The sequence below is a fragment of the Pseudophryne corroboree genome, chromosome 2, assembly GCF_028390025.1.
Source record: "Pseudophryne corroboree isolate aPseCor3 chromosome 2, aPseCor3.hap2, whole genome shotgun sequence".
NCBI classification, from domain to species: Eukaryota; Metazoa; Chordata; class Amphibia; order Anura; family Myobatrachidae; genus Pseudophryne; species Pseudophryne corroboree.
The window spans coordinates 487,000,159-487,025,359 of NC_086445.1; the positions used below are offsets into that span (position 1 = coordinate 487,000,159).

Here is a 25,201-nt window from a genome sequence, read left to right on the forward strand (position 1 = left end):
TAACAAACTTGCTGCTGCGATCAACTCAGAATTACCCCCATGGCACTGTAAATTAACAAGACATCAACAAAAACTCTCCTGTAAAATAGAACGTCAGTGGTGTAAATCTTGTAACAAACAACTTCCTTACATATAAGACTATCTACCACTTCTATCGTAATGCCCTGGACACTGCCAAACATATTTCCAATCTCTCAAGCCCCTAACCCCAAGCGACTTTTCAATACATTTAAATCACTTCTTAACCCTTCCTCTCCCAACCCACCAGCCACTATCAATGCAAAAGATCTTGCTTCCTACATCAAGGACAAGATTGATAAGATCCAATTCCTCAGCCAGTGATCTGCTAAATTCCCTACCTGAAGATGAAGTATTAACACTCTTCTCATCCTCCTACTCTACTACGTCTCCTCTTGCTCCTATATCCTCACAAATCAGTAAAGCTCTATATCTTGTGCTCATCCCAACCTTAACTAAAATCTGTAACCTCTCTCTCTCTGCTGGTATCTTTCCATAACTGTTCAAGCATGCAGTGATTACTCCCAGTCTGAAAAAAACAATTCTGGCCCTATGTCTCTTTCATACTACCATCTCATCTATCAGCTCCTATGACCCTCTAAGCTACTTGAGAGACTTGCCTACACTCGCCTCACACCTAACTCGCACTACTTATTGGATCCGTTTCAGTCTGGCATTCGTTCCCTACACTACACAGAGACAGCACTGACTAAAGTAGTGAATGATCTGGTCACCACTAATTCTAAAGGCTATTACTCACTTCCTATTTTAAAGGTTATTACTCACTTCTTATTCTTCCAGATCTCACTGCTGCTTTTAACACTGTTGACCACTTTCTTCTCATACAAACATTACAATCGCAGGTCTTCCGGACACAACCCTTTTCTTAGTTCTCATACTAGCTATCTAATCACTCTTTCCGTGTTTGCTTCTCTGAATCCACCTCCCTTTCGCTACCTCTATCAGTTGGAGTACCGTAAGTCGTAAGTCCTCTGCTTTTCTCAATCTATTCCATATGTCTTGGCGAACAAATCAGCTCTTTCGGTACCATAGGCAAAACAAGGGGGTGGTCTGGGGGTGCACCGGACCACCCATTAGCCCTAAACCAATTTATTTATTTGTTTTAATTAGTGTCCTCCTGGTCTCGAATGCATCTGCTGACCAGGAGGATGTTCCATGCGCTGCAGCTCCCCGGCTCTGCCCCCGTGTCATTAACCAATTGTTTTTGATTGCGGCGTGACGTGATGACGTTACACTGCACGCCGCCCTCCGCAGTCACCCGCCTGGTCGTCACAGCTCTGAGGTGGAGCCCTTGATTGACACCCGCCAACGAACGACCGACCATGTGTGTGACTCTCTTGGAGCTGTCTGCAGGCCCTGCTTGAATTACCGCGGCCGCCCGCGTGTCTGACTGTGGGCAGTCTGTGGTGGAAAGCGTCTGAGCAGAAGAGTCCCACCCTCTCCCGTTCCCATGCTATCTGCCTGCCAGAGCTAGCCCGCACTGTTATCCTGTTGAACTTCAAGTCTCAGTGATGGTGTGCTGAGAGACGACACAGGGGGTAGGTGATGGTGTGCTGAGAGCGAAACGGGGGGTAGGTGATGGTGCGCTGAGAGCAACACAAGGGGAAGGTGATGGTGTGCTGAGAGACAATGCAGGGGGTAGGTGATGGTGTGCTGAGAGACAATGCAGGGGGTAGGTGATGGTGTGCTGAGAAACGACACAGGGGGTAAGTGATGGTGTGCTGAGAGACGACACAAGGGGTAGGTGATGGTGTGCTGAGAAACAATACAGGGGGAGGTGATGGTGTGCTGAGATGTTACAGGCGGTAGGTGATGCTGTGCTTTGAGACGATGTGGGGGGTAGGAGATGGTGTTCTGAGAGATGACACAGGGAGTAGGTGATGGTGTGCTGAGAGACGATGCGGGGGTAGGTGATGGTGTGCTGAGAGATGACACAGGGTAGGTTGGTGGTGTGCTGAGAGACGAAACAGGGGGTAGGTGATGGTGTGCTGAGAGACGACACAGGTGGTAGGTGATGGTGTGCTGAGAGATGTCGCAGGGGGAAGGTGATGGTGTGCTGAGAGACGAATCAGGGGGTAGGTAATGGTGTGCTGAGACACGACACAGGGGGTAGGTGATGGTGTGCTGAGAGACGATACATGGGGAGGTTATGGTTTGCCTAGAGACGTCGCAGGGGGTAGGTGATGGTGTGCTTAGAGACGATGTGGGTGGTAGGGGATGGTGTTCTGAGAGACGACACAGGGAGTAGGTGATGGTGTGCTGAGAGACGATGCGGGGGTAGGTGATGGTGTGCTGAGAGACGACAGAGGGTAGGTTGATGGTGTTCTGAGATGATGCAGGGGGTAGGTGACAGTGTGCTGAGAGACGACACAGGTGGTAGGTGATGGTATGCTGAGAGACGACACAGGGGGTAGGTGATGGTGTGCTGAGAGACGATACAGGGGGAGGTAATGGTGTGCTGACAGATGTCGCAGGGAATAGGTGATGGTACGCAGAGAGATGATGCAGGGGGTAGGGGATGTTGCACTGAGAGACGACACAGGGTAGGTTGATGGTGTGCTGAGAGAAGATGCAGGGGTACGTGATGGTGTGCTGAGAGACGACACAGGGGGTAGGTGGTGTGGTGAGAGACAACACAGGTGGTAGGTGATGGTGTGCTGAGAGACGACACAGGGGGTAGGTGATGGTGTGCTGAGAGATGATACAGGGGGAGGTGATGGTGAGCTGAGAGATGTCGCAGGGGGTAGGTGATGGTGTGCTGAGAGACGACACAGGGGGTAGGTGATGGTATGCAGAGAGATGATGCAGGGGATAAGGGACGGTGCACTGAGAGACGATACAGGGGAGGTTGATGGTGTGCTGAGAGAAGATGCGGGGGGGGGTAGAAGATGGTGTGCTGAGAGACGACACAGGGGGTAGGTGATGGTGTGGTGAGAGACGACACAGGAGGTATGTGATGGTGTGCTGAGAGACGATACAGTGGGACGTGATGGTGTGCTAAGAGATGTCACAGGGGGTAGATGATGGTGTGCTGAGAGACGACACAGGGGGTAGATGATGGTGTGCTGAGAGACGACACAGGGGGTAGGTGATGGTGTGCCAAGAGACGACACAGGGCGTAGGTGATGATGCAGGGTACAGGGGGAGGTGATGGTGTGCTAAGAGATGTCGCAGGGGTTAGGTGATGGTGTGGTGAGAGACGACACGGGGTATGTGATGGTGTGCCGAGAGATGATACAGGGGGAGGTTATGGTGTACTAAGAGATGTCGCAGGGGGTAGGTGATGGTGTGCTGAGAGACGACACGGGATATGTGATGGTGTGCTGAGAGATGATACAGGGGGAGGTTGTGGTGTACTAAGAGATGTCGCAGGGGGTAGGTGATGGTGTGCTGAGAGACGCCACACGGGGTAGGTGATGGTATGCAGAGTGATGATGCAGGGGGTAGGGGATGGTGCACTGAGAGACGAAACAGGGTAGGTGATGGTGTGCTGAGAGACGATACGGGGTAGGTGATGGTGCGCTGAGAGACGATACAGGGGGAGGTGATGATGTGCTAAGAGAAGTTGCAGGGGGTACGTAATGGTGTGCTTAGAGATGACACAGGGGGTAGGTGATGGTGTGCTGAGAGACGATGCAGGGGGAATTGATGATGTGCTGAGAGATGTCGCAGGGGGTAGGCGATGGTGTGCTGAGAGACGACACAGGAAGTAGGTGATGGTGTGCTGAGACACGATGCAGGGGGAGATGATGGTGTGCTGAGAGACGTCACAGGGGGTAGGTGATGATGTGACTGGGAGACGACATGGTGCAGGATGTGAGTCTGGTTGAACTGTTGTTGTATGATGCTGACTTGTTAATTTTCCTACACAAACAGGCACCTTCCGGACGATATAATCTCCTACATGAATAGTGAATACCGACTGAAGACGCCATCTGCCTTAGAGGATACATTTATCCAAAGGTTCCACATTGTGATCAACCACAATATAGGTAAGATGCATTTGGAATTGAAAAGACTATTCCCAATGTGAAGAGAAACAGGTGGCATGTCATGATGACATGCCCCATTTTCAGTAACCACGCCCCTTATGGTATGTGCGCGTTCATGATTCACTTTACAGGACTTTTTGGGAGTGGGGGCCCAACGAAGACGATCCTTTACCAAATATATACAAATTTGAACAAATCCCGCACCAGTTTATTAAAGCTCTCTTTACATATATTACTAGATATCTAATGATTCCTACTGCTTCACATTTAATATCATTTTGTAATCCTTTATGGAAATGTATTTCTATTCGCAGGTGCAATCCTAACGCTTTAAGGTCCTAGACCCAAGTTAAATGCAAAAACAAAGAAAGAAGAAAGAAGCATTTTTCGGTTGGATGCACAGAAACCACAATAATGGTTAAAATAACTATTCTTTATTGGATATATATTAAAATTATGGGGACTGGTGAAATATTAAAATACAGTGTGATTAGAAGAATAAAGTGTGAAATAAAACTACAATGGTTACCCAATGTGATTATTATCCCAAATAAATGGCTATTTTGCCAAGGATCTGTGTGTGTTTGTGTCTTTATTCCAATGTCCTAATATTTATCTGTGGGTTATACAGCAAATTGTGAGTATAATGTTTAGTTCTCCTTCATGCTGCAAGCATATATCAGTTCATACTTGCCTACCTGACCCTCTCCATGAGGGAGAAAATGCCCTGTTCCTGGACTTTCCTGGTAATGTATGATTGTGTGTCTCACAGATAACATGCATGTGTCTCTGTAGTCATTGATTTTAAATGAATATATTCATTTAAAACCAATGACTGCAGAGACACTGACCCATTGGCTAACCATTGATCAGAGTCTTGTAGTTTTATTTCACACTTTATTCTTCTAATTACACTATATTTTAATATTTCACCAGTCCCCATAATTTTAATATACATCCAATAAAGAATATTTATTTTAACCATTATTGTGGTTCCTGTGCATCCAACAGAAAAACCCTTCTTTCTTTGTTTTTGCATCCTTTACCAAATGTCTAGTTTCGCCTATGTATGGTACTGCAGTTGGATTCATCTGCGGTGTCACACTTCCATCTTGTGGCCATATACAATTATTATATACTCAATTAAATTACATTCAGCCGCTTAAGTAAAGGGCCCCATACAATAGGGAGATGTATCTCAGCAATGACTTCCATGCACTTTTCCTGCAATCTGGCCGGGAGCTTCCCAGAAGACCTGCAATTACGATTTCATACAGTGTATTTTTACATGTGATTTATCTCAGGTAATCTAATGTTAAACCTATTTCCATGCAATTGAGATAAATCTCACGTGCAGCATGTGTGATCTGCAATTGCGATGGGTGACGTACGGAAGCGCGCAATCACAAAGTACATGCAATTTGACATTTTTTATGATATCCATCTCAGGAACTCATCGCAATTGCACGAAAACGTGCAATATCGCACTAATGTATGGAGCCCTTAAGAGTCCACTTACTGAGCATTGCCCAGCTTACTCATTTATTGTTTGATTCTAATATTACAATTGCACTCATTGATACACCGGTCCTCATTTGACTGGTTGTCTTAGCTGACATACCAGTTTTGTATGGTAATTATATTTTCCAGTGGGGATACACCACCATTTTGTGGTCTTCCTTAGGTTAACTCGCACAGGGTTATAATTATATATACCTTTCTCTTTGAGAATATATCTACAGTATATTACTTAAATAACTCACTTAGTGATACAGCTTGTCCTTGTGATTTTATTTACTGCCGTACCTTTCACGTACTGATGCATACATTTTTGTGGCCATAGTATTTACCCAAGCTTTAGAGATAGCCTATAATAATCCACAATACAAGTCACTTTAATTACTTTTCTTTTTCTTTTCCGGTATAATAATCTGTGTATGTTATGCTAATGTGAGTAGTTGTGCATGGTGCATGTGCAGGTTCATTTTAGGTTTCATTTACATGCCACATTTTCATGTAGTTAAATTCTAGCTTTTCACAATTTTCTTTAGGTGACTGCATTATTATTATTATTTTTTATTTGGTCGGCCAATGAGGAATGGACAAGTTTCTCTACAGACTATCCCAGTCCAGTGACCATCCACAAGCTACTCCCGTCAAAAATGGTTAGGAATCAATCAGCTGTCAACAAGAACACATCCTACAAAGGGGCTTCCAACTTCTCCAACACAGCGGGCTTTGTGGCTCCAACCTATTTTTAAGATATGGTAGAGATGATGACCAGGGCCTTCATGCCTCAGATCAACAAAAAGTTGAGGCCATGCAAGCTTTACTAGATGTGGCCATGACCAAAGTTTACTCTAACACCTCTCGAATCTCTGGAATAGTGACTGAGTGATGCTGAAGATACTATATATTCACTATAAGCCACAATTGAAACTCAAACTCGATCCCATAATCTGATATCCCATAAACTTGATGACCTGGAAAACAGGAACCAGACAAACAATTTGCACTTTATTGGTATCCCTGAATCCAGAAAAGGCCAACACTTGAACCTTCCTGAAGAAGCATCCCTACCTCATATCGAACAAGTGCACAGTTTAGGTCCCAAGAGGGAGGAGAATGGAGATCATCACCACCCCATCATAGCAATATTCTTGGATTTTACGGTGAAGGAGAAGATTTTATCGGCTTCTAGAAAATGCCCTCAGCTGACTGTGAAAGATCAACGTATCCTGATCTTTCAGATTTCTCTGCATCAGTGGAACAAAAAGGAAGGCATTTTCTCCAGTTTGTCGTCATTTAGTAGAAAATAATCTCAGATTTGCCATCCTCTCCCCAGCCAGGCTTTGAGTCGACACTGATGGTCATACTCACATGATCGCCCCCTATTGTGGTCACCTAACCACCCTTCTGATCCTTAATCACTTACTGTTAGATGTTTTGAATAGTTAGGCTTTATGCTGTTTGATACATTGAGACCTAGAATGATCCCAACTTCACTGCTGTCAGATGGCTACTGGCATGGGTCATTATGCTGGTATTTCTTTGTGTTAATACTTACAGTTCCAATTTTGTTACTTTGTGGGACACCTACCTATACTGTCCTTCGGGAGATACCTCCATTTTGTTTGAAAGGAAAATTAAGATTGTGATGGATTCAGAAGCATTATTCTTTTGTTTTTTTATTTTGTTCAATTTTTTTTGTATCAAAATAAACACTTTAGCATAAACAGCATGGGTTACGAATTATAAGTCGTATAGCCTAGATGCATCCCAGGTTAACAACCATCCAAAATAAACAGATTCTGACATGGGCCAAAAATCATGGTCAATAGACCATTGAACTGTATTCATATGGTCTGATGTAACTAGATTTTATTTATATATTCCAATGAAGGCCCCTTTAGAGTCATGAAGAGGGCTGTGGATGCGTTCAAACCTGAATGTGACCAACGAGCTGTGCAGAAAGAAGATGGAAGTGTCATGTTCTGGGTGTGTATTTAGAATGCTGGAGCTGAACCCTTGGTCAAGGTGTCCGATTACATGAAAGCGGTGGACTATGTGACAAAGTAGGATCATGCAGTTTTGACATTTGTCCAGTTTTTTTAAAGACTAAGACCATCTTGTGGATCCACTGTTTCAGGATGATAACTGTACTGTCCATCACATTAGGATTGAGCAGGATTGATTTGCAGAGTACCAGACTGACTTGCCACATCTGACGTGGCCCTCCAATTTGCCAGATCTCAATGTTATTGAAAAATTGGACATGTTGGAATGGGCTGTGAAGAAGGGGTGGGTGAGGTGAGTATGTCTAGGGGTACCTGTCAGGGATGTCCCTTGTACCCTCTCCTTTTTACCTTACCCGTGAACCCAATTCTTTGATTAATCCAACAAGCTTCCAACATTCAAGATACATGAGTGGGTTCAAGGATGTGTTGTTTTACTTGTTTCAGCCCACCACCTCCATACCGCATTTGATGTCCTTACTTCAGGACTTTGGAGATATTTCAGGACTTCATGTAAATGCGGAAAAGACTGTTGCTTTATATTATGGCCCATACTGGCATGCTACCTGGGCATGGCATTTACCTGGGCTAGATGGAATTTTACGTATTTAGACATGCAAATTACTAAAAAAAAAACCTCTTCTCTTTTTCATATGAGCATATCTAGAGCTATCATGGCTTTGGTTAGGGATCTGGATGGGTGGCATCATCTCCAGCTCTTATTTGGGTAGGGCCAACTTACGCAAAATTATAGCACTCCCAAGATTGATTTATTTACTTCAATCGCTGCCTTTATTGCTCACGATGGAAGACACTAAAAAGCTTAATTTAGTACACTTTTTGCAAACGTCACACAATAGGCCTATTTGGATTTCAATAGACTAAATTCAAGGAGGAATTAATTTTCCTTACATCACATATTACAACCATGCAGCAATTTTGCTACGGGTGTCACATGGATGTCGTAAGCTTTTACTGGTGCGGAGTTCAGCGGCTAAAAAAACTATTTTTTATTGGTCTGGATTCCACCTGAAGTGCCCCCTTTTTCAGTAAAAAATATTTTACCTATTCCAAATGGACTGGTTGGAGGATTCCTTGGCTAAGGAATCCAGAGTAGCCACATTTTTTGAGGTTTGGCAAAGTTACATAACCGTGCTTTCTACAGAGACACAACAATTGCTCACTCAGTGTATCTCATTAATGAGGCTTGTAGATAATGATCCCCCTATTTCTTAATGTGATATCCTCTTGCTTCACACAGCATATCTTCAATTTTTCATTTATTGCTGATGTGTCTTATGTTTGCTCTTTACAGACGTTTTGTTTGATGATTCATTATTATTGATCGTACTCATTGTCACAGTCATTAGGTCGACCACTATTGATTGACATGAATTAGTTCGACATGGTCTATAGGTCGACTTGGTCACTAGGTCGACATGTACTAGGCTGACATGGAAAAAAGTCAACATGAGTTTTTCACATTTTTTAAAGTTTTTGAACTTTTTCATACTTTACGATCCACGTGGACTACAATTGGGAATAGTAACCTGTGCAAGGCACCTTGCCCAAAGCATGGCGAGTGAAGTGAGCCATGCGAGGGGACACTGTGCACTAATTGGGGTTCCCGGTCACTTTACAAAGAAAACGACACCAATTTTTTACAAAGAAAACGACACCATTTTTTAAAAAACTCATGTCGACCCTTTTCCATGTCGACCTAAGGATCGTGTCAACCTATTTCAGGTGTCTACCTAGTCACTGTCGACCAATAATGGTCGACCTAATGACTGTTGATTTAAGTGTGGTCGACCCTATTATCTACACCTCTTTTTGACATGCTTCAGAATCAATAAAAAATTCTAAAAAAAACAAAAAGACTCTCGTCCAAGCCTTAAATTCTCTGGAAGCTAACCTCTTCAGGCAAGCTCATCAAATTCCCGAACCACCCACATAACCATCATAAGCTTTTCTATCTCCTATTTCAATCCACACATATTCTCACATTTTTCTTCTCTTTCTTCACTTTTACATCCTCTTGACCCCAGGCCAACATTGCTGTGTGAATACATCATACAGCCCAGCAGTCTGGCGGACCATTATGCAATAGATAGCACATATGCTTGTGTATCAATGCCAAGTTCCCTATAGATTGTAAGCTTGTGAGCAGGGCCTTCCTACCTCTATGTTTATCTGTTATTACACGGTTTTGTTCTATTACTGTTTCCAATTGTAAAGCGCAATGTGCGCTATATAAGAAACTGTTAATAAATAATGTAACAATAAAAATAATCCACCTGTTCATGACCCCGCTGCCTGATGTTCCAAAACTTCCACGCCACTTTCACCCACTCATCCTAGATTTTTTTTTTCTCTTCTTATTCTATCCGTTATAGTTTATTGAAATCTTTTTGTTTACTACATTTTGTAACTCCACAGATTTTCTTTTATGTTATGTATTGTGGCTATATTGTTATCCTACAGCTATGGATGATTAAAATAAATAAATAAATAATCCACCTGCAGTTGAATTGCTGATATTTAAATTTTGAGGTAATGTTTCAGAACAGGTTGTACCAAGCCCTGAATTAATTGAGAATAGCTACAAGATAAAGGAGAAAGAAGATTCAAACATATTTTTACTATGAGACTTTAAGCCTGCAGTAGAGTTAAATGAAACATGTTTTGTGGAGCATTTATCTTGTGTGTATTCACACTGTTCATGCTCTGGAACTGTACACTCATCTTAGTTTGCTTATATGGCCTGATTCTTACTCGCACTCAATGCCGATATTCATGCAAACAGTCATGCATTTAAGTATATCTTAACATTTGCACAGTGCATGTGTCACTCAATGTGTACACCCAGAGACACAGTTGTGATTGAGCGCTGGGGTGGGGGGACAGAAGAGAAGGGGCAGATAAAGAGGAAGGCAGGATAGGGCGGATCACCCGTGGGAGGCTGAGGTGACCAGGCACATACCGAATCCAATAAACTAGTACTACTGTATAATAATAATAATAATAATAATATTATGAAAATACACAGTATAGTACAATGACACAATAATGACAGGATGACAGGACCATTCTAGCTAAAATGACAATCTATTTCTATACTGTCTTCTGAACAGTACTACCTTAGACAAGTGTCCAATTTCTCTATGTTCAGATAAAGTTTTCAAAGGAACTTGAAATAAAAAACCTGGTCCCTGCAGGTCTTCCTCCTCTTCAGCTGCAGATCCGTCCTCATACATCCATCATTAATACGCCACGCAGCAGGAGATGCCTGGTGTGAGCGAAGCACCAGGTTTTGTGCAACTCTGCTAGCATCCGGCGTCTTTTTTTTTTTTTTTTTATACAGGAAATTTTTCTTAGTTGCAATGCACTTCAACTAGGATGCACCAGGAGAGTGTGCTGACTAATTTGCTATTCGACACTTGTACGTTGACTGAGTCTGTATACAGAGAACAATGGAACTTATATTGGAAAAAAGCTGAGGCTGCTACATTGAACTGTAGCACTTCATATATTGATTCAGAGCGAGGTATCCAATTAAAGGTGAAGATAAACATTAGTTTTTTCACGATTTTTACCAATGTTTCACCTGTTTGTTTTTGTTTTTTTACAGGCTGTCCAATTTGGTCACTTGTAAAAAAATACATTATCTTCCGAAAAACAAACAGCTTCAGTGAAACCTGTGTGTCTTAGGTAGATATGTTTACAGGCTATCCAAACTGGTCAGTTTCTCACGCCCGATGTATCTTAACCTGTAATTGGATACCCCCCCTCAGCCGTGGTAATTAACCGTGTCTATTTGGACGCCCACCAGAAACTCAGTCGCACACAGATAGACTATATGTGTGACATTAATTAATCAGCACAGTCTCGTGGTGCGTCCTAATCACATTGCGCATTTTCAGAAAAAAAGATGGCTAAATAATAGCAGTCTTACAGGACCTGGCACGCAGAAAGAGGCTGTTCGGCACGACTGTAGCTGAACAATGTACAAAGATGTACAGTATGAGGACACATCTTTTGATCTGTCCAATCTCCCTAGCAGTTGGCTTCAACTGCGAGTGCAAGTTGGAGAGGGGACAGACCTTTTAGAATAGATAGACCTGTAGATAGACGTAAGTAAAGACTGTATCAAACTAATATTTGTAATCAAAGTATAGTGCAAAAATATTATACAATTTTAAATGATACTGCTTTTGTTATTCTCCTTTAAAGGAATCAGGAAAGATTTTGCTGCTTGACATGTCTCCTATTTCAGTTTGTTTAGTTAATTAAAAGTTCAATATTTATTTTGACTTAGCCATATATTAACAGCTGCTTGTACTCCTATTTAATGCTTCCAAATTAAAATTCCTTAATGGAGAAGCAATGCATAATTTATTATTGCAGGTATTCACAATGTGACAGTAAATGCTAAAGGAAAATTATTGTCTTCCCAAATGATTATATGAGCATATGTATCATTAATACGTACAGAAGCTAGACTTCAGGTGAGAATGAGAGTTACAATTGTTTGTATGCAACTGCTCAGGACTGGCTACAGGTATTGCACTTTCCCAAAATACAGTAAAATGTGACATGCTAAGACATACTTCTTGAATGATCACACTTGCTATCTGCTTCAGTCACATTAGTCAGAGATGTAATCTCCATACTTCGGCATTCGCAATCTGTTAAAAAATAAAATATAGTTTCATTTATTGTGATACATTGTGTGTAAATATATACTGTATGTAAACTACTCTCAAGTACAAGCATTCCTAGAACTTGTACAGAAAAGTAGTAGCTAAAAGTACGCTAATGTGATTCTATTCAATAACTCCATTTGTATTTTAAAATTTTCATTAGGGATCCCGGATATGAAAGTTTTCAATTAATAACGTTGAATCACATAAACTGACTTCTCACATCTAATTTTGCATACAAGTGCCTGGATGCCGACTTTCTTCTGAAGCGTTTGTGTATGCAAATTTATATCAATTTAAATGAATATTAGAAATAATCTGCTAAAGATAACAAATGGATAGGTGCACTTTTTTTAAATGTGAAAACACATGGCTTAAAGTTGTAATTATGTGCAAATATAACTATTGGAGAAAAATATTAAAGAAGTTGTATTCATTTAACCAATTAACTGACAATTTTTTCCCCTTCAAAACAGTTTATAACATAGTTTGTTTTAATTTAATATTCTGTAGTTTAAAAAGTGTTTTTTTTAAATATTATATTATGCATATCTGCAGAACCGTCAAAAACTGGGGGACACAGTGGGGTAGGGTGGCCACATGTGATCTGACCATGCCAGTTTAAACCCCTTAAGTGACACTGTGTCAAGATCAAAAGCCTACCTAGATTCTCTCCATTTTTGTGCACATTCTTTATTATCTCATCTTTCAAGTGATGACTACAGTACCAGTCAATTATCATGCAGTGCACAGCTGACAATGAGTGTTCTTTATTGAAGAAATGCTTGGCCACTGACCTGTTGGTAATACCAGTGGTAAAAGCCTGTCATGCAGATGAGCAATGATTGGCTATCCTCTCGCATAAGGGCTTAGTAGAGAGGCCAACGTACATTAAGGCACACGGATATGTCAACATATAAATTATAAAATCACTGGCATACTGCATGTATTTGATAACGATTTTGTTGCCTTTATGGGGATGTTTAAAGGCACTGCTAGTGTTCGTGCTGCGACAGAATGTATCGAAAGCAGCCATGTCTAGTTTCTTTGGGTTTATTAGGCTGTGTCCATAGGGTGGGTCTCAGTAATAGCTGTTTCAGGTATGGGGCTTTTCGTAAGGACACAAGTGGTTTATTTGACTGTAATGGCAGAGTTTTCTCTAATTTGACAATTGCTGATGGATTTCTTGTACTATACATTCTGGTTAAAATAATACAATTTTGCAATTTACTGTCTCTGCAGTTCCAAGTCCTGATTAGTGTTCCTTGCACTCCTTACTTAGCCATGGAAATTACAGCATTTTGAGATTAACCCCTCTGCAAAAACCGCCTCTTCACTTCTTCTAACTGTAAGGTGGCCAGTTCTGTTTCAAAAGTATTTACAAGGACCCTTAGGAATTCAAGATTTACAATTTTCAAGATGATGACTTGCATGTTCAGATGTGTTCTCATACAACTAGCCTCAATACATCATGTGATGTGAGACGCCTGGCACGAGTGAGCCGCCAGATCCTGTGCGACTCTTCTAGCAATTGGCGTCTTTTTACCCAGACAATAGAATAATGTATGAGGACACATCTGTAGTAGGGTGTTATGATCTGTGATCTTTCTAAAGAGTGTTTTTGCCAGTTTTGAACCTTTGCGAAACACTGCAGGAACTAGTAAATCAGCTTACTAAACTACTAAATCTGACAGAAGATTACTCTTGGTATCTTTCAGGAGCAGCTAACTGATTTAGCATTCCAATCATTTTTAACCTGAAACTCCTCAGTACCCAACCAAATAAGGAAAGTATCATCAATATACTGTACCATTTGAAATTGAAAATATTTTCACCAAAATTATGGAAGAGGTTTGTCCGTTTATAAAACTGCATAAATACATTAGCATTAGTTGGTGCAACATTTGAACCCACAGCTATAAAAAGACATATTTGTATTTTTATCGTAATCACTAAAGACCTGAAGCACAATAGCTCCATCTTTACCAGCGTGACATATAAATAGATTGGCATCATTTTGCAAAGATCTCAGTGCCCACCTTTTAGCTGGACTCAGATTGTCAGAATATTTCTTCTTGTCTGGCTTCTTAGGTAAGTGTTAATACTGGAGTTAAATGAGAGATTCAAATGTAGTTTGTTCTTCAAACTAGATTGAATCTGAGTTTATGAGATCTCTTGCTTATTAGCAAAATTCTCTGATACAATGTTGTCTCTACATTTTAAAGTGATTGATGCACACTGCAAGGGACAGTGTATATCCAAAGGAACAAAAGATAATATTTTATTAAGCAATGGATTTCACCAGAGAGAGGGTATATGAGAATATTTAAAGATGAAATGTTTATTTGCATTCAATTTTTTTTTTTTTTTGTGTGTCTTCTCCTCTCCTCAGCCTGGCTCTCTTAGGACCCTTAATCTACCTGGGTCCTGGTAGTCATCCCTAAAAAAGGGCAACTTTTCCAGGGACTCTGAATGAGGAACAGGTATCCATTTTACAATATTGTTTGGTATGTGAGGCTCTAGTAAATCTTTGCATTTGTGGGTTACTGTTTTCACTCATTTAGTAATTATGCACTGATGATGCAATGCAATGTTGCAATGTTTCCAAATTGCATTTTTTAAATACCACTGTTGTAGCTGCTGTGTTTGCAAACTGTCCCACCATCTCATATTTTGATGGTATTAGTGAATATTTCTATCTCAGGTTTTAATTTACAGTAGAAAGCTCATTTCCCACTTCCTCCATAACTAATGCCCCATATACACGGGCAACTTGTGTGCTAAGCGATCTAGGTTAGCACAGATCACTCAGCCCACATCGCTATACACTGCTATACACACAGCAATGTGTGCTGAGCGATCTGTGCTAACCAGTGTTCTCTATGCACATGCTAGGCAATCTAACTAAATCTTGCCTGCATGCTTGAATTATCTGAGTCGGCGACAGCGACGTGCGGGGCCGCGCATCACTATCGCTATGGGGCATACACACGGAGCAATTTGTGCTTAATTTCTAACCGATGTAGTCAGATCGCTTAGAAAGTAGCCAAAAACCGCCCTGTGTTTACAATAAGAGAATTGGGTCCAGAGAGCATTTATTTAACAGTCCGCACCATCAGCTACAGATTGCTGGGTGCAAAAAATATTCCTGCCACAAAAAAGCCTTTCTATTAGTATCAATTAAGGGATGGTGATAAACACGTTTTGCAATTACATTCCCAAACAACTAAAATTTTAATAGTGTTGCTGCACCTTCACTTTCCCAACCTAGTTTATACCTTAGTGAGGGCCAATCAGGGAAATGGAGGAACTTCACAAGTACAAAATGTCTAATGTGAAATCCAAATTTGCATTATGTCCTTCGACTTGCAAGAACGCATAACCAGATGTAAAACCATTACACATAATTTACAGAGCGAAATGAGGAATAAAAAGAAGCAAAGAACTAAAAAAATTATTTGCAGGAGAGAACTTAGTTTCCTAGGAATGCAAAAACAACATTTCTAAGTATTCCATAAATAAGCAAAAAACATTATCTAAACATTATCTTACAATCAGAACTAAAGGGTCATACACACGAGAAGATAAAAGTTGACGAAATACACGATAAAGATGTGCATATCGTCCAGTGTGTATGCATGATAAAGATGCGCGCTCCCGTGGATGAACATGCAGTCCAATTTAAGCTATATCTTTCATGGCTGCATGTTCAGGGATGGGAGGGGTGAAGTCCCTGAATGGTATCTTTCACTATATTGTTCAGTGTGTGTGTTCTATATTGTTCATTCTGATGCTGGAGACATTTCAAAGGGAAATATTTATCTTTATTGAGGCAAAATCTTCTCTCGTGTATGACCCTTAAAAGTAACAACTGTATAGCTTGTTTACATAACTATCAATGTTATTTAATTGTGCACTGCTTACCTGTTTTATTCAGTAAACAATAACTTTCTAACAGTGCATCTTCAGTGGAACCTACAGCAAAAAGTGTTCATAAATACTATATTTCATAAAATATTAAGTCATGTTAATTACAACACTTGATTTCAGAGCAGTACTGGTAGCTTACTGTATGAATTTCAACACATTTAGGCAGCAATCTTGAAATAACTAAGGTGAAAGAATCATTTAACCACTTTCCTACTAAGGCTCACCCCCACTGGATGAGACAATTTGGGCACTTTTTCAGCTGGTCAATTACATACCTTGTGCTCTGCAGAAGACTACCCAAAACCCCAAAAGGTGGTGATGGAGAGATCCATAGGTGCAAGGTAAGTTTTTGTGCCAATAAGAAAACCGTAGTAAGCCAAAGCCGCTCATCACATCCCCTCCTAGAAGGCAGGTAGGTCTCCCAAAAACCAAAATTACAGAGTAACATGACTTTCAGGAGTGCTTGGTAATGATAATTTTAGAAACATGTTAATGTAGCTCAAGACCTTATATACAAAACAATATTGAGAAAATTGATGGACTGCGCACTAAGGCTGCCTGAAACTCAAATACCAAAAAGGTGTCCCTCCAAAAACACCTTGAAACAACGTAATGACAAACAGAATTGTGATAAATGTAGTTCACAGGCGCCTATAATATGTGTGGATAAATCACAAAATACCAGTACATTCCTTTCGTGGTAGAGAAACTCCTCAGACCTTCATTTCCTTTTGACAGATGAGTTCTCACCATATAGGGAAAAGAGCCAAAAAATACATCATGTGTAGTACAATTAATTTAATAAACTGACATACACATACAACGAGTATTTTTAAAAACAAATTTGAAACAAATTAAAACAAAGTCCCCAAGTCCTGCTATAGGTAGTTCTAACGGAACAATTACCAGAGTTTGTTGAGAACTGGTGTGAAGCAGCTCTCAAACAGGCATGTTGGTTAGTAGTCACCAGATAGTGTCCCCGGGTGAACAGTCTGGGATGGCCCTCGGGCAGAGAGTACCACAGTTCAATCCTTAACCGGAACTTGGGGATCCAAATAATCAGCCAACGCGTTTCTACCCAAATGCTCTGGGTCTTTCTCAAGGCAGTGTGAAAGTTCTTCTGTCCAAAACCACTTGTATACCCCACATAACCACTCCTCTTCCTTCATCTATTAACTATCTATAATTCAATCAGGAGCCTCCATTTTCACTTTACTATTCATTTAGTGGAAGATCCTAATGTCAATCATTTATACTGCACAGCCAGTGGTTGGCCCGATCCGGAAGTGCGTCACGTATCTCCCGGCTCGCGGGTCCTCCCCTGTGTTAACTTTGTTACCTTGGTAACACACCCTACGTCACACCGGAAGTCGTCGCCGAAGGTCCATCTGTAAACCCCTCACGTCTGCGCTGTCTCCCTGACAACCATCCCGGCGTCAATGAGAGCGGTCGCTGAGGGTCCGCCAGCGTCGTTCCCACGGTAACTCCATTCTCATAGTGACCTCGGGTGCGTCTCCACTTGTGGTTGGTCCCCGCGCATCCAGAGTCCGTCACGTCACGTCCGTCCTGCCATATTCCTCTGGCCCTGACTCCTACACGCTCCAGTGTAACCATGGTGATTCTCCCATATAAGCACAAAATTAGCCAGGTCATATCTCCATATTTTATTAAGAGATCCTCCAATGACCTACAAGATAATCAAAAGGAGGGTGATGTAAACTCAATAGAAACATAATAAAATAAAAGCACATATCCTGTATCAGTGCCCAATTTAAATATATATATATGTGCAAAATTACCTACTGAAAAAATATGTATATACATGTTAAGTGAGTTATATGAATAAATAAATCTTGCATAAAAAGGAGATTTCTATAAAAACCACTTGGGTGCAGCATAAAACATCCTATAAAAACCATTTTAATTCAAAATCCTTATTTATACCTTGCGGATGAAGTGTATTAAAATCAAAGATAAATTTCATCTCACATTTGGCCAAGAGGGAAGCACTATCTTTTTGGCGGGGATTACATCTTATCAATTTTATCCCAGCAAACCTAACAATACTTGAAACGGAACAGTTATGAACTAATTTGAAGTGGTAAGAGAGAGCATGGGTCTCTAACCCTTTTTTTATGTTCTGACAGTGCTCCCCTATCCTTATTTTTAAGGCTGTAGAGGTACGTCCTATATAAAAAAGATGGCATGAACATTCTATAAAGTATATAACATTACTCATATTGCATGTAATGAAATCTTCCAATTTAAAAGTGTAACCATTTATACTGATGGTATCCAATTTTTTAGTGCCATCACTTTTTATTTCTCTGCACCCCATACATGAAGCGCAACGGTGAAACCCTTTGGTGGCAATCCTGCCCTCACGTTTTTTTACAGGAAGATAACTTTTTACCAAAGAGTTTTTAAGGTTGGGGGCCTTTCTGTAAATAAAAATTGGACGTTCCGGAATCACCCCTTTTAGGATCGGATCTTTCCTCAAAATATTCCAATTCCTCCTGACAGATTTTTCTAAGACCTTATATTGGGAATTATACCCCGTGATGAAGGCCCACTCATATCTCTTATTTTGGGATTTTCCCTTATTGTCTCCCTTTAGTAGGCATTCCCTATCCACTTTTTGGACCTCTTCCAAAGCTTTTTCTATTTTTTCCTCCTTATATCCATTTTTTATAAATCGTGTCTTTAGTTCATCCGCTTGTTCTTTGAAGGAGTCTTCACTTGTACAGTTCCTCCTCAAGCGTTTGAATTGGCCCAATGGGATTGAATTAAGCCAATTTATATGGTGGCAACTATCATAACCTATACATGTTCTCGAATCGGTCTGTTTTGAGAAGGTCCTAGTACAGATTTCCTGGTTTTCCACTGACACCGTGATATCTAAAAAGTGTACTGTATATTTATCAATTTTAAAAGTGAGGTCTATGTACAGGGAGTTTGTGTTCAAATAAGAACAAAATTGATCTAAAGTTTCCCTTTCTCCTTTCCATACGAAAAAAATATCGTCGATATATCGACGCCAGGACACCAGACTCGCTCCAAATGGGTTGTTATTCCAAACAAATTCCGTTTCCCATTCTCCCATGAAAATGTTGGCGTAACTTGGAGCGAATCTGGTGCCCATGGCTGTGCCAATTTTCTGAATATAAAATTCTCCACCAAAGATAAAATAATTATTGTTCAATATGAATTTTATACCATCTATAATAAAATTCATATTGAACAATAATTATTTTATCTTTGGTGGAGAATTTTATATTCAGAAAATTGGCACAGCCATGGGCACCAGATTTGCCCCAAGTTACGCCAACATTTTCATGGGAGAATGGGAAACGGAATTTTTTGGGAATAACAACCCGTTTGGAGCGAGTCTGGTGTCCTGGCGTCGATATATCGACGATATTTTTTTCGTATGGAAAGGAGAAAGGGAAATTTTAGATCAATTTTGTTCTTATTTGAACACAAACTCCCTGAACATAGACCTCACTTTTAAAATTGATAAATATACAGTACACTTTTTAGATATCACGGTGTCAGTGGAAAACCAGGAAATCTGTACTAGGACCTTCACAAAACAGACCGATTCGAGAACATTTATAGGTTATGATAGTTGCCACCATATAAATTGGCTTAATTCAATCCCATTGGGCCAATTCAAACGCTTGAGGAACTGTACAAGTGAAGACTCCTTCAAAGAACAAGCGGATGAACTAAAGACACGATTTATAAAGAATGGATATAAGGAGGAAAAAATAGAAAAAGCTTTGGAAGAGGTCCAAAAAGTGGATAGGGAATGCCTACTAAAGGGAGAAAATAAGGGAAAATCCCAAAATAAGAGATATGAGTGGGCCTTCATCACGGGTATAATTCCCAATATAAGGTCTTAGAAAAATCTGTCAGGAGGAATTGGAATATTTTGAGGAAAGATTAGATCCTAAAAGCGGTGATTCCAGAACGTCCAATTTTTATTTACAGAAAGGCCCCCAACCTTAAAAACTCTTTGGTAAAAAGTTATCTTCCTGTAAAAAAACGTGAGGGCAGGATTGCCACCAAAGGGTTTCACCGTTGCGGTTCATGTATGGGGTGCAGAGAAATAAAAAGTGATGGCACTAAAAAATTGGATACCATCAGTATAAATGGTTACACTTTTAAATTGGAAGATTTCATTACATGCAATATGAGTAATGTTATATACTTTATAGAATGTTCATGCCATCTTTTTTATATAGGACGTACCTCTACAGCCTTAAAAATACGGATAGGGGAGCACTGTCGGAAAATAAAAAAAGGGTTAGAGACCCATGCTCTCTCTAACCACTTCAAATTAGTTCATAACTGTTCCGTTTCAAGTATTGTTAGGTTTGCTGGGATAAAATTGATAAGATGTAATCCCCGCCAAAAAGATAGTGCTTCCCTCTTGGCCAAATGTGAGATGAAATTTATCTTTGATTTTAATACACTTCATCCGCAAGGTATAAATAAGGATTTTGAATTAAAATGTTTTTTATAGGATGTTTTATGCTGCACCCAAGTGGTTTTTATAGAAATCTCCTTTTTATGCAAGATTTATTTATTCATATAACTCACTTAACATGTATATACATATTTTTTCAGTAGGTAATTTTGCACATATATATATATATATATTTAAATTGGGCACTGATACAGGATATGTGCTTTTATTTTATTATGTTTCTATTGAGTTTACATCACCCTCCTTTTGATTATCTTGTAGGTCATTGGAGGATCTTTTAATAAAATATGGAGATATGATCTGGCTAATTTTGTGTTTATATGGGAGAATCACCATGGTTACACTGGAGCGTGTAGGAGTCAGGGCCAGAGGAATATGGCAGGACGGACGTGACGGACTCTGGACGCGCGGGGACCAACCACAAGTGGAGACGCACCCGAGGTCACTATGAGAATGGAGTTACCGTGGGAACGACGCTGGCGGACCCTCAGCGACCGCTCTCATTGACGCCGGGATGGTTGTCAGGGAGAAGGCGCAGACGTGAGGGGTTTACAGACGGACCTTCGGCGACGACTTCCGGTGTGACGTAGGGTGTGTTACCAAGGTAACAAAGTTAACACAGGGGAGGACCCGCGGGCCGGGAGATACGTGACGCACTTCCGGATCGGGCCAACCACTGGCTGTGTAGTATAAATGATTGACATTAGGATCTTCCACTAAATGAATAGTAAAGTGAAAATGGAGGCTCCTGATTGAATTATAGATAGTTAATAGATAAAGGAAGAGGAGTGGTTATGTGGGGTATATAAGTGGTTTTGGACAGAAGGACTTTCACACTGCCTTGAGAAAGACCCAGAGCATTTGGGTCGAAACGCGTTGGCTGATTATTTGGATCCCCAAGTTCCGGTTAAGGATTGAACTGCGGTACTCTCTGCCCGAGGGCCATCCCAGACTGTTCACCCGGGGGCACTATCTGGTGACTACTAACCAACACGCCTGTTTGAGAGCTGCTTCACACCAGTTCTCAACAAACTCTGGTAATTGTTCCGTTAGAACTACCTATAGCAGGACTTGGGGACTTTGTTTTAATTTGTTTCAAATTTGTTTTTAAAAATACTTGTTGTATGTGTATGTCAGTTTATTAAATTAATTGTACTACACATGATGTATTTTTTGGCTCTTTTCCCTATATGGTGAGAACTCATCTGTCAAAAGGGAATGAAGGTCTGAGGAGTTTCTCTACCATGAAAGGAATGTACTGGTATTTTGTGATTTATCCACACATATTATAGGCGCCTTTGAACTACATTTATCACAATTCTGTTTGTCATTACGTTAGCTCAAGACCTTATTCCAAAGTTATGCTATCTTGTGGCAAGTCCAAAAATGGTGAAAAATAGATGGTCTCTCTGCAGCATTTTGGGAACACCCTATAGACTATTTCCCTATAGATTGTAAGATTGGGAGCAGGGCCTTCCTACCTCTATGACTGTTTGTTATTACCCAGTTTTGTTATATCATTGTTATTTCCAATTGTAAAGCGCAACGGAATTTGCTGCGCTATATAAGAAACTGTTAATAAATAAATAATAATAAAAATAATAATAATAATAATAAATAACACCAAGATTCATCTTATAAAAGTGTTTTCTCATCATCTGTGACATGTAAGTTCTAGTAATTAACTGAAATGTATTTCCTGTAAGATGGCAGAATTGAACTATTCATAGCAAAGTGGCACTTAAGCAGAGCTTCTGGGTTAGATAAAAATGAAATCTTGTCCCACCAACTGCTATTCACCTGCCAGGAGTCATGAACATCTCCCCACAATAAATCCTTTGAAAGCCATCATAATTTGAATATATTAATCAGAAAAAGAAAACTTCTCCAAGTCATCTAACAGAAGCCACTGACTTTTTAAGAGAAAAGAAAATTTCTCCACTTTATCCTGTTATCTTTTAAGATCAAGATAAAGTGTTGTGTCTGCAGATAAATGAAAATATGAATATTTGGGACCAACATGCATCTTAAGGGGGGTACTCACGGAGCGATAATCTAAGCAATCTGACTAGTGTATGCCACGGCCTAAAATGTGCTTTCACAAGTCTATCACTTATTAGTGAGTGGCCCATGTACCGTGACATACACTTGATAGATTTTCTATACAGGTTGAGTATCCCATATCCAAATATTCCGAAATACAGCATATTCCGAAATACGGAATTTTGTGAGTGAAAGTGAGATAGTGAAACCTTTTTTTTCTGATGGCTCAATGTACACAAACTTTGTTTAATACACAAAGTTATTAAAAATGTTATATTAAATGACCTTCAGGCTGTGTGTATAAGGTGTACATGAAACATAAATGAATTGTGTGAATGTGCACACACTTTGTTTAATGGACAAAAGTTAATAAAAATATTAGCTAAACTTACCTTCAGGCTGTGTGTATAAGGTGTATTTGAAACATAAATACATTCTGTGCTTAGTCTTAGGTCCCATCGCCATGATATCTCATTATGGTATGCATTTATTCCAAAATACGGAAAAATCCGATATCCAAAATACCTGTGGTCCCAAGCATTTTGGATAAGGGATACTCAACCTGTATTTAGTCATAAGAATAAGGTAACACAATATAATGAAACAACGTAAGCTTTTCATGTTCAATGTCAGTAGGGTCAAGGGGGAGATGTATTATAACACTTCATTACAGAGGCAAAGAAGGTAGGAACATCGACAAGATGTAAGAACATCTTGTCTGCTGAAGTGGGGGGTGAAAGCTCTCACTTCCGGCGATCCCCGCCTGAGACCACACTGTGTCTCCCTACCAGGCCGGCTCCAGTGCTCATGTGCGAGATCTCACTACTCATACGAGATGTCACATGCAGCTCGGAGCCGGCACTTGCCACAGCCAGGGACTGCACTGTCCCTGCTGTGCAGATAGGGCATAAACACCTGCAGCTGTCGAAATTGAGAGCCCTGCATATCTGCAAAATCGATTGCCCTGCATATCGGCGTGCTAACTAAAAGATACTGTTTGGTGATCACCAGAAAGTAACTACTGAGGTGCACATAATTTTAAAATGGCGACCATTTCCCATGGTTTCTAGGAGCCAAGATAACACTAATCCATGAGATGCTTAATGTTTTCTATAGTGTAGGGTGTTAATGTCATTCTTGGTGATCAAATAATATGTACTACGTGCACACATCATCTTTCAAAGAAGGATGTCCTTTTGTCTGTTGGCAGCAGGAAAGGGGAGTTTGGCCACTTTTAGTGCCCTCCCACACACAGCTTATGAGATATTTCTGTAGTGTAGTGGCTGAGTGTTGGTGTGCAGGGGCATCAATAGGAGGGGATGGTTTGTTGGACTGTACCTGGGTCTGCTGCATACTTTTACCTGTCAGCGGCCCAGCACACACTGCTGTGTTCTGGGCTGTGGTGGTTCCAGGCAGGTCCTCTGTTTACATGATGTGACCATCCACAGAGATGCCCATGGCTGAGGGGTATCAGCAGTCGGTCACATACCATTTTTTTAATACTTTTTTTGGTCAAGGAGCATGGCCACACCTCCACATTAGGCCACAACCCCTACAGTACACAGGCCCTGCCGCTCTCTCTACAGCTGTGTTGGCGTGACATGTGATGTCAATACACACTGGCGTAATTAGACAGTTATACACTGCAACTCCCTCTGGTCCAAAGTGATGGGAAATAACAGTGGGGTATAGGTAAGTATTGTTTTTACTCCCCTGCATTCTATGTCTGCTAAAGACTAGTAGGGCTCATCCACTCAGAGGTGTGTGTGCAGGGCAAGTGCCACCCATCTATAGTACTGAAGGTGTTACAACAAGGGATAAGCACCAGACAGAAATAGCAATTATAGGTTAGCTCTGCTTTTTACTACACTTTTTGCACAGATATTTATGCACTTTATTGCACTAGAAGGTGTTTATTTCTTTTTACTGTTTTCCTAAATTTTTCATTTCTTGTTACATTTCTGGTCCACAACAAACATTGGCTGGCAACCATCTTAATCCAAAAAGTAGTCTGTTATATTTACAATTATTATACAAATGATTGAATTAATAAATATTCTGAGCTGTAGAGCCACTTTTGCTTATGTTTACTACTTAACTTGCTATTTAAAATAAAAAAATAAATAAAAAATAAATGCTACTTTAAAGAGAATGTGTTACACCCCAAGGTAAGTTAACGTAAATTGTTCTAAAATCAAATGTATTTTAAGATCAGCAGAGTAGTTTTATTGGTTTGATGAATAATATGGGTTTATGCAATTTTACTAATAAATATTATAGAAGCTGCAAAAATGATAACATTATGGGACTGATTCTGAGTTGTACGGAGAGTTTTTACATACAGCGCATATCTCTGTCCTATTCTGAGTCGGACGCAACTTAGCCAGATCTGTCTTTAGTTAAAATAGGGCGTTTAGGGGTGTGAACTGTGTAGGGGTAAAGCGATTGCACAGAACCACCTAGACTTGTGGAAGAGTTGTTTTCATA

General features: G+C 40.4%; 1 protein-coding gene across 9 annotated transcripts in view; it reads right to left on the bottom strand.

Annotated features, from left to right (window-relative positions):
• The window catches only part of TEX14 (testis expressed 14, intercellular bridge forming factor), a 739,191-nt gene that overhangs the window by 18,169 nt on the left and 695,821 nt on the right, over positions 1-25,201 (bottom strand). For all 9 annotated transcript variants that reach the window (XM_063953897.1, XM_063953895.1, XM_063953894.1 and 6 more), the window contains 2 exons: positions 16,174-16,224; positions 12,157-12,234 (listed from right to left, as the gene is read on the bottom strand). In XM_063953897.1, the coding sequence (XP_063809967.1) occupies positions 12,157-12,234; positions 16,174-16,224 (129 nt within the window). The remainder of the gene's footprint in view (positions 1-12,156; positions 12,235-16,173; positions 16,225-25,201) is intronic.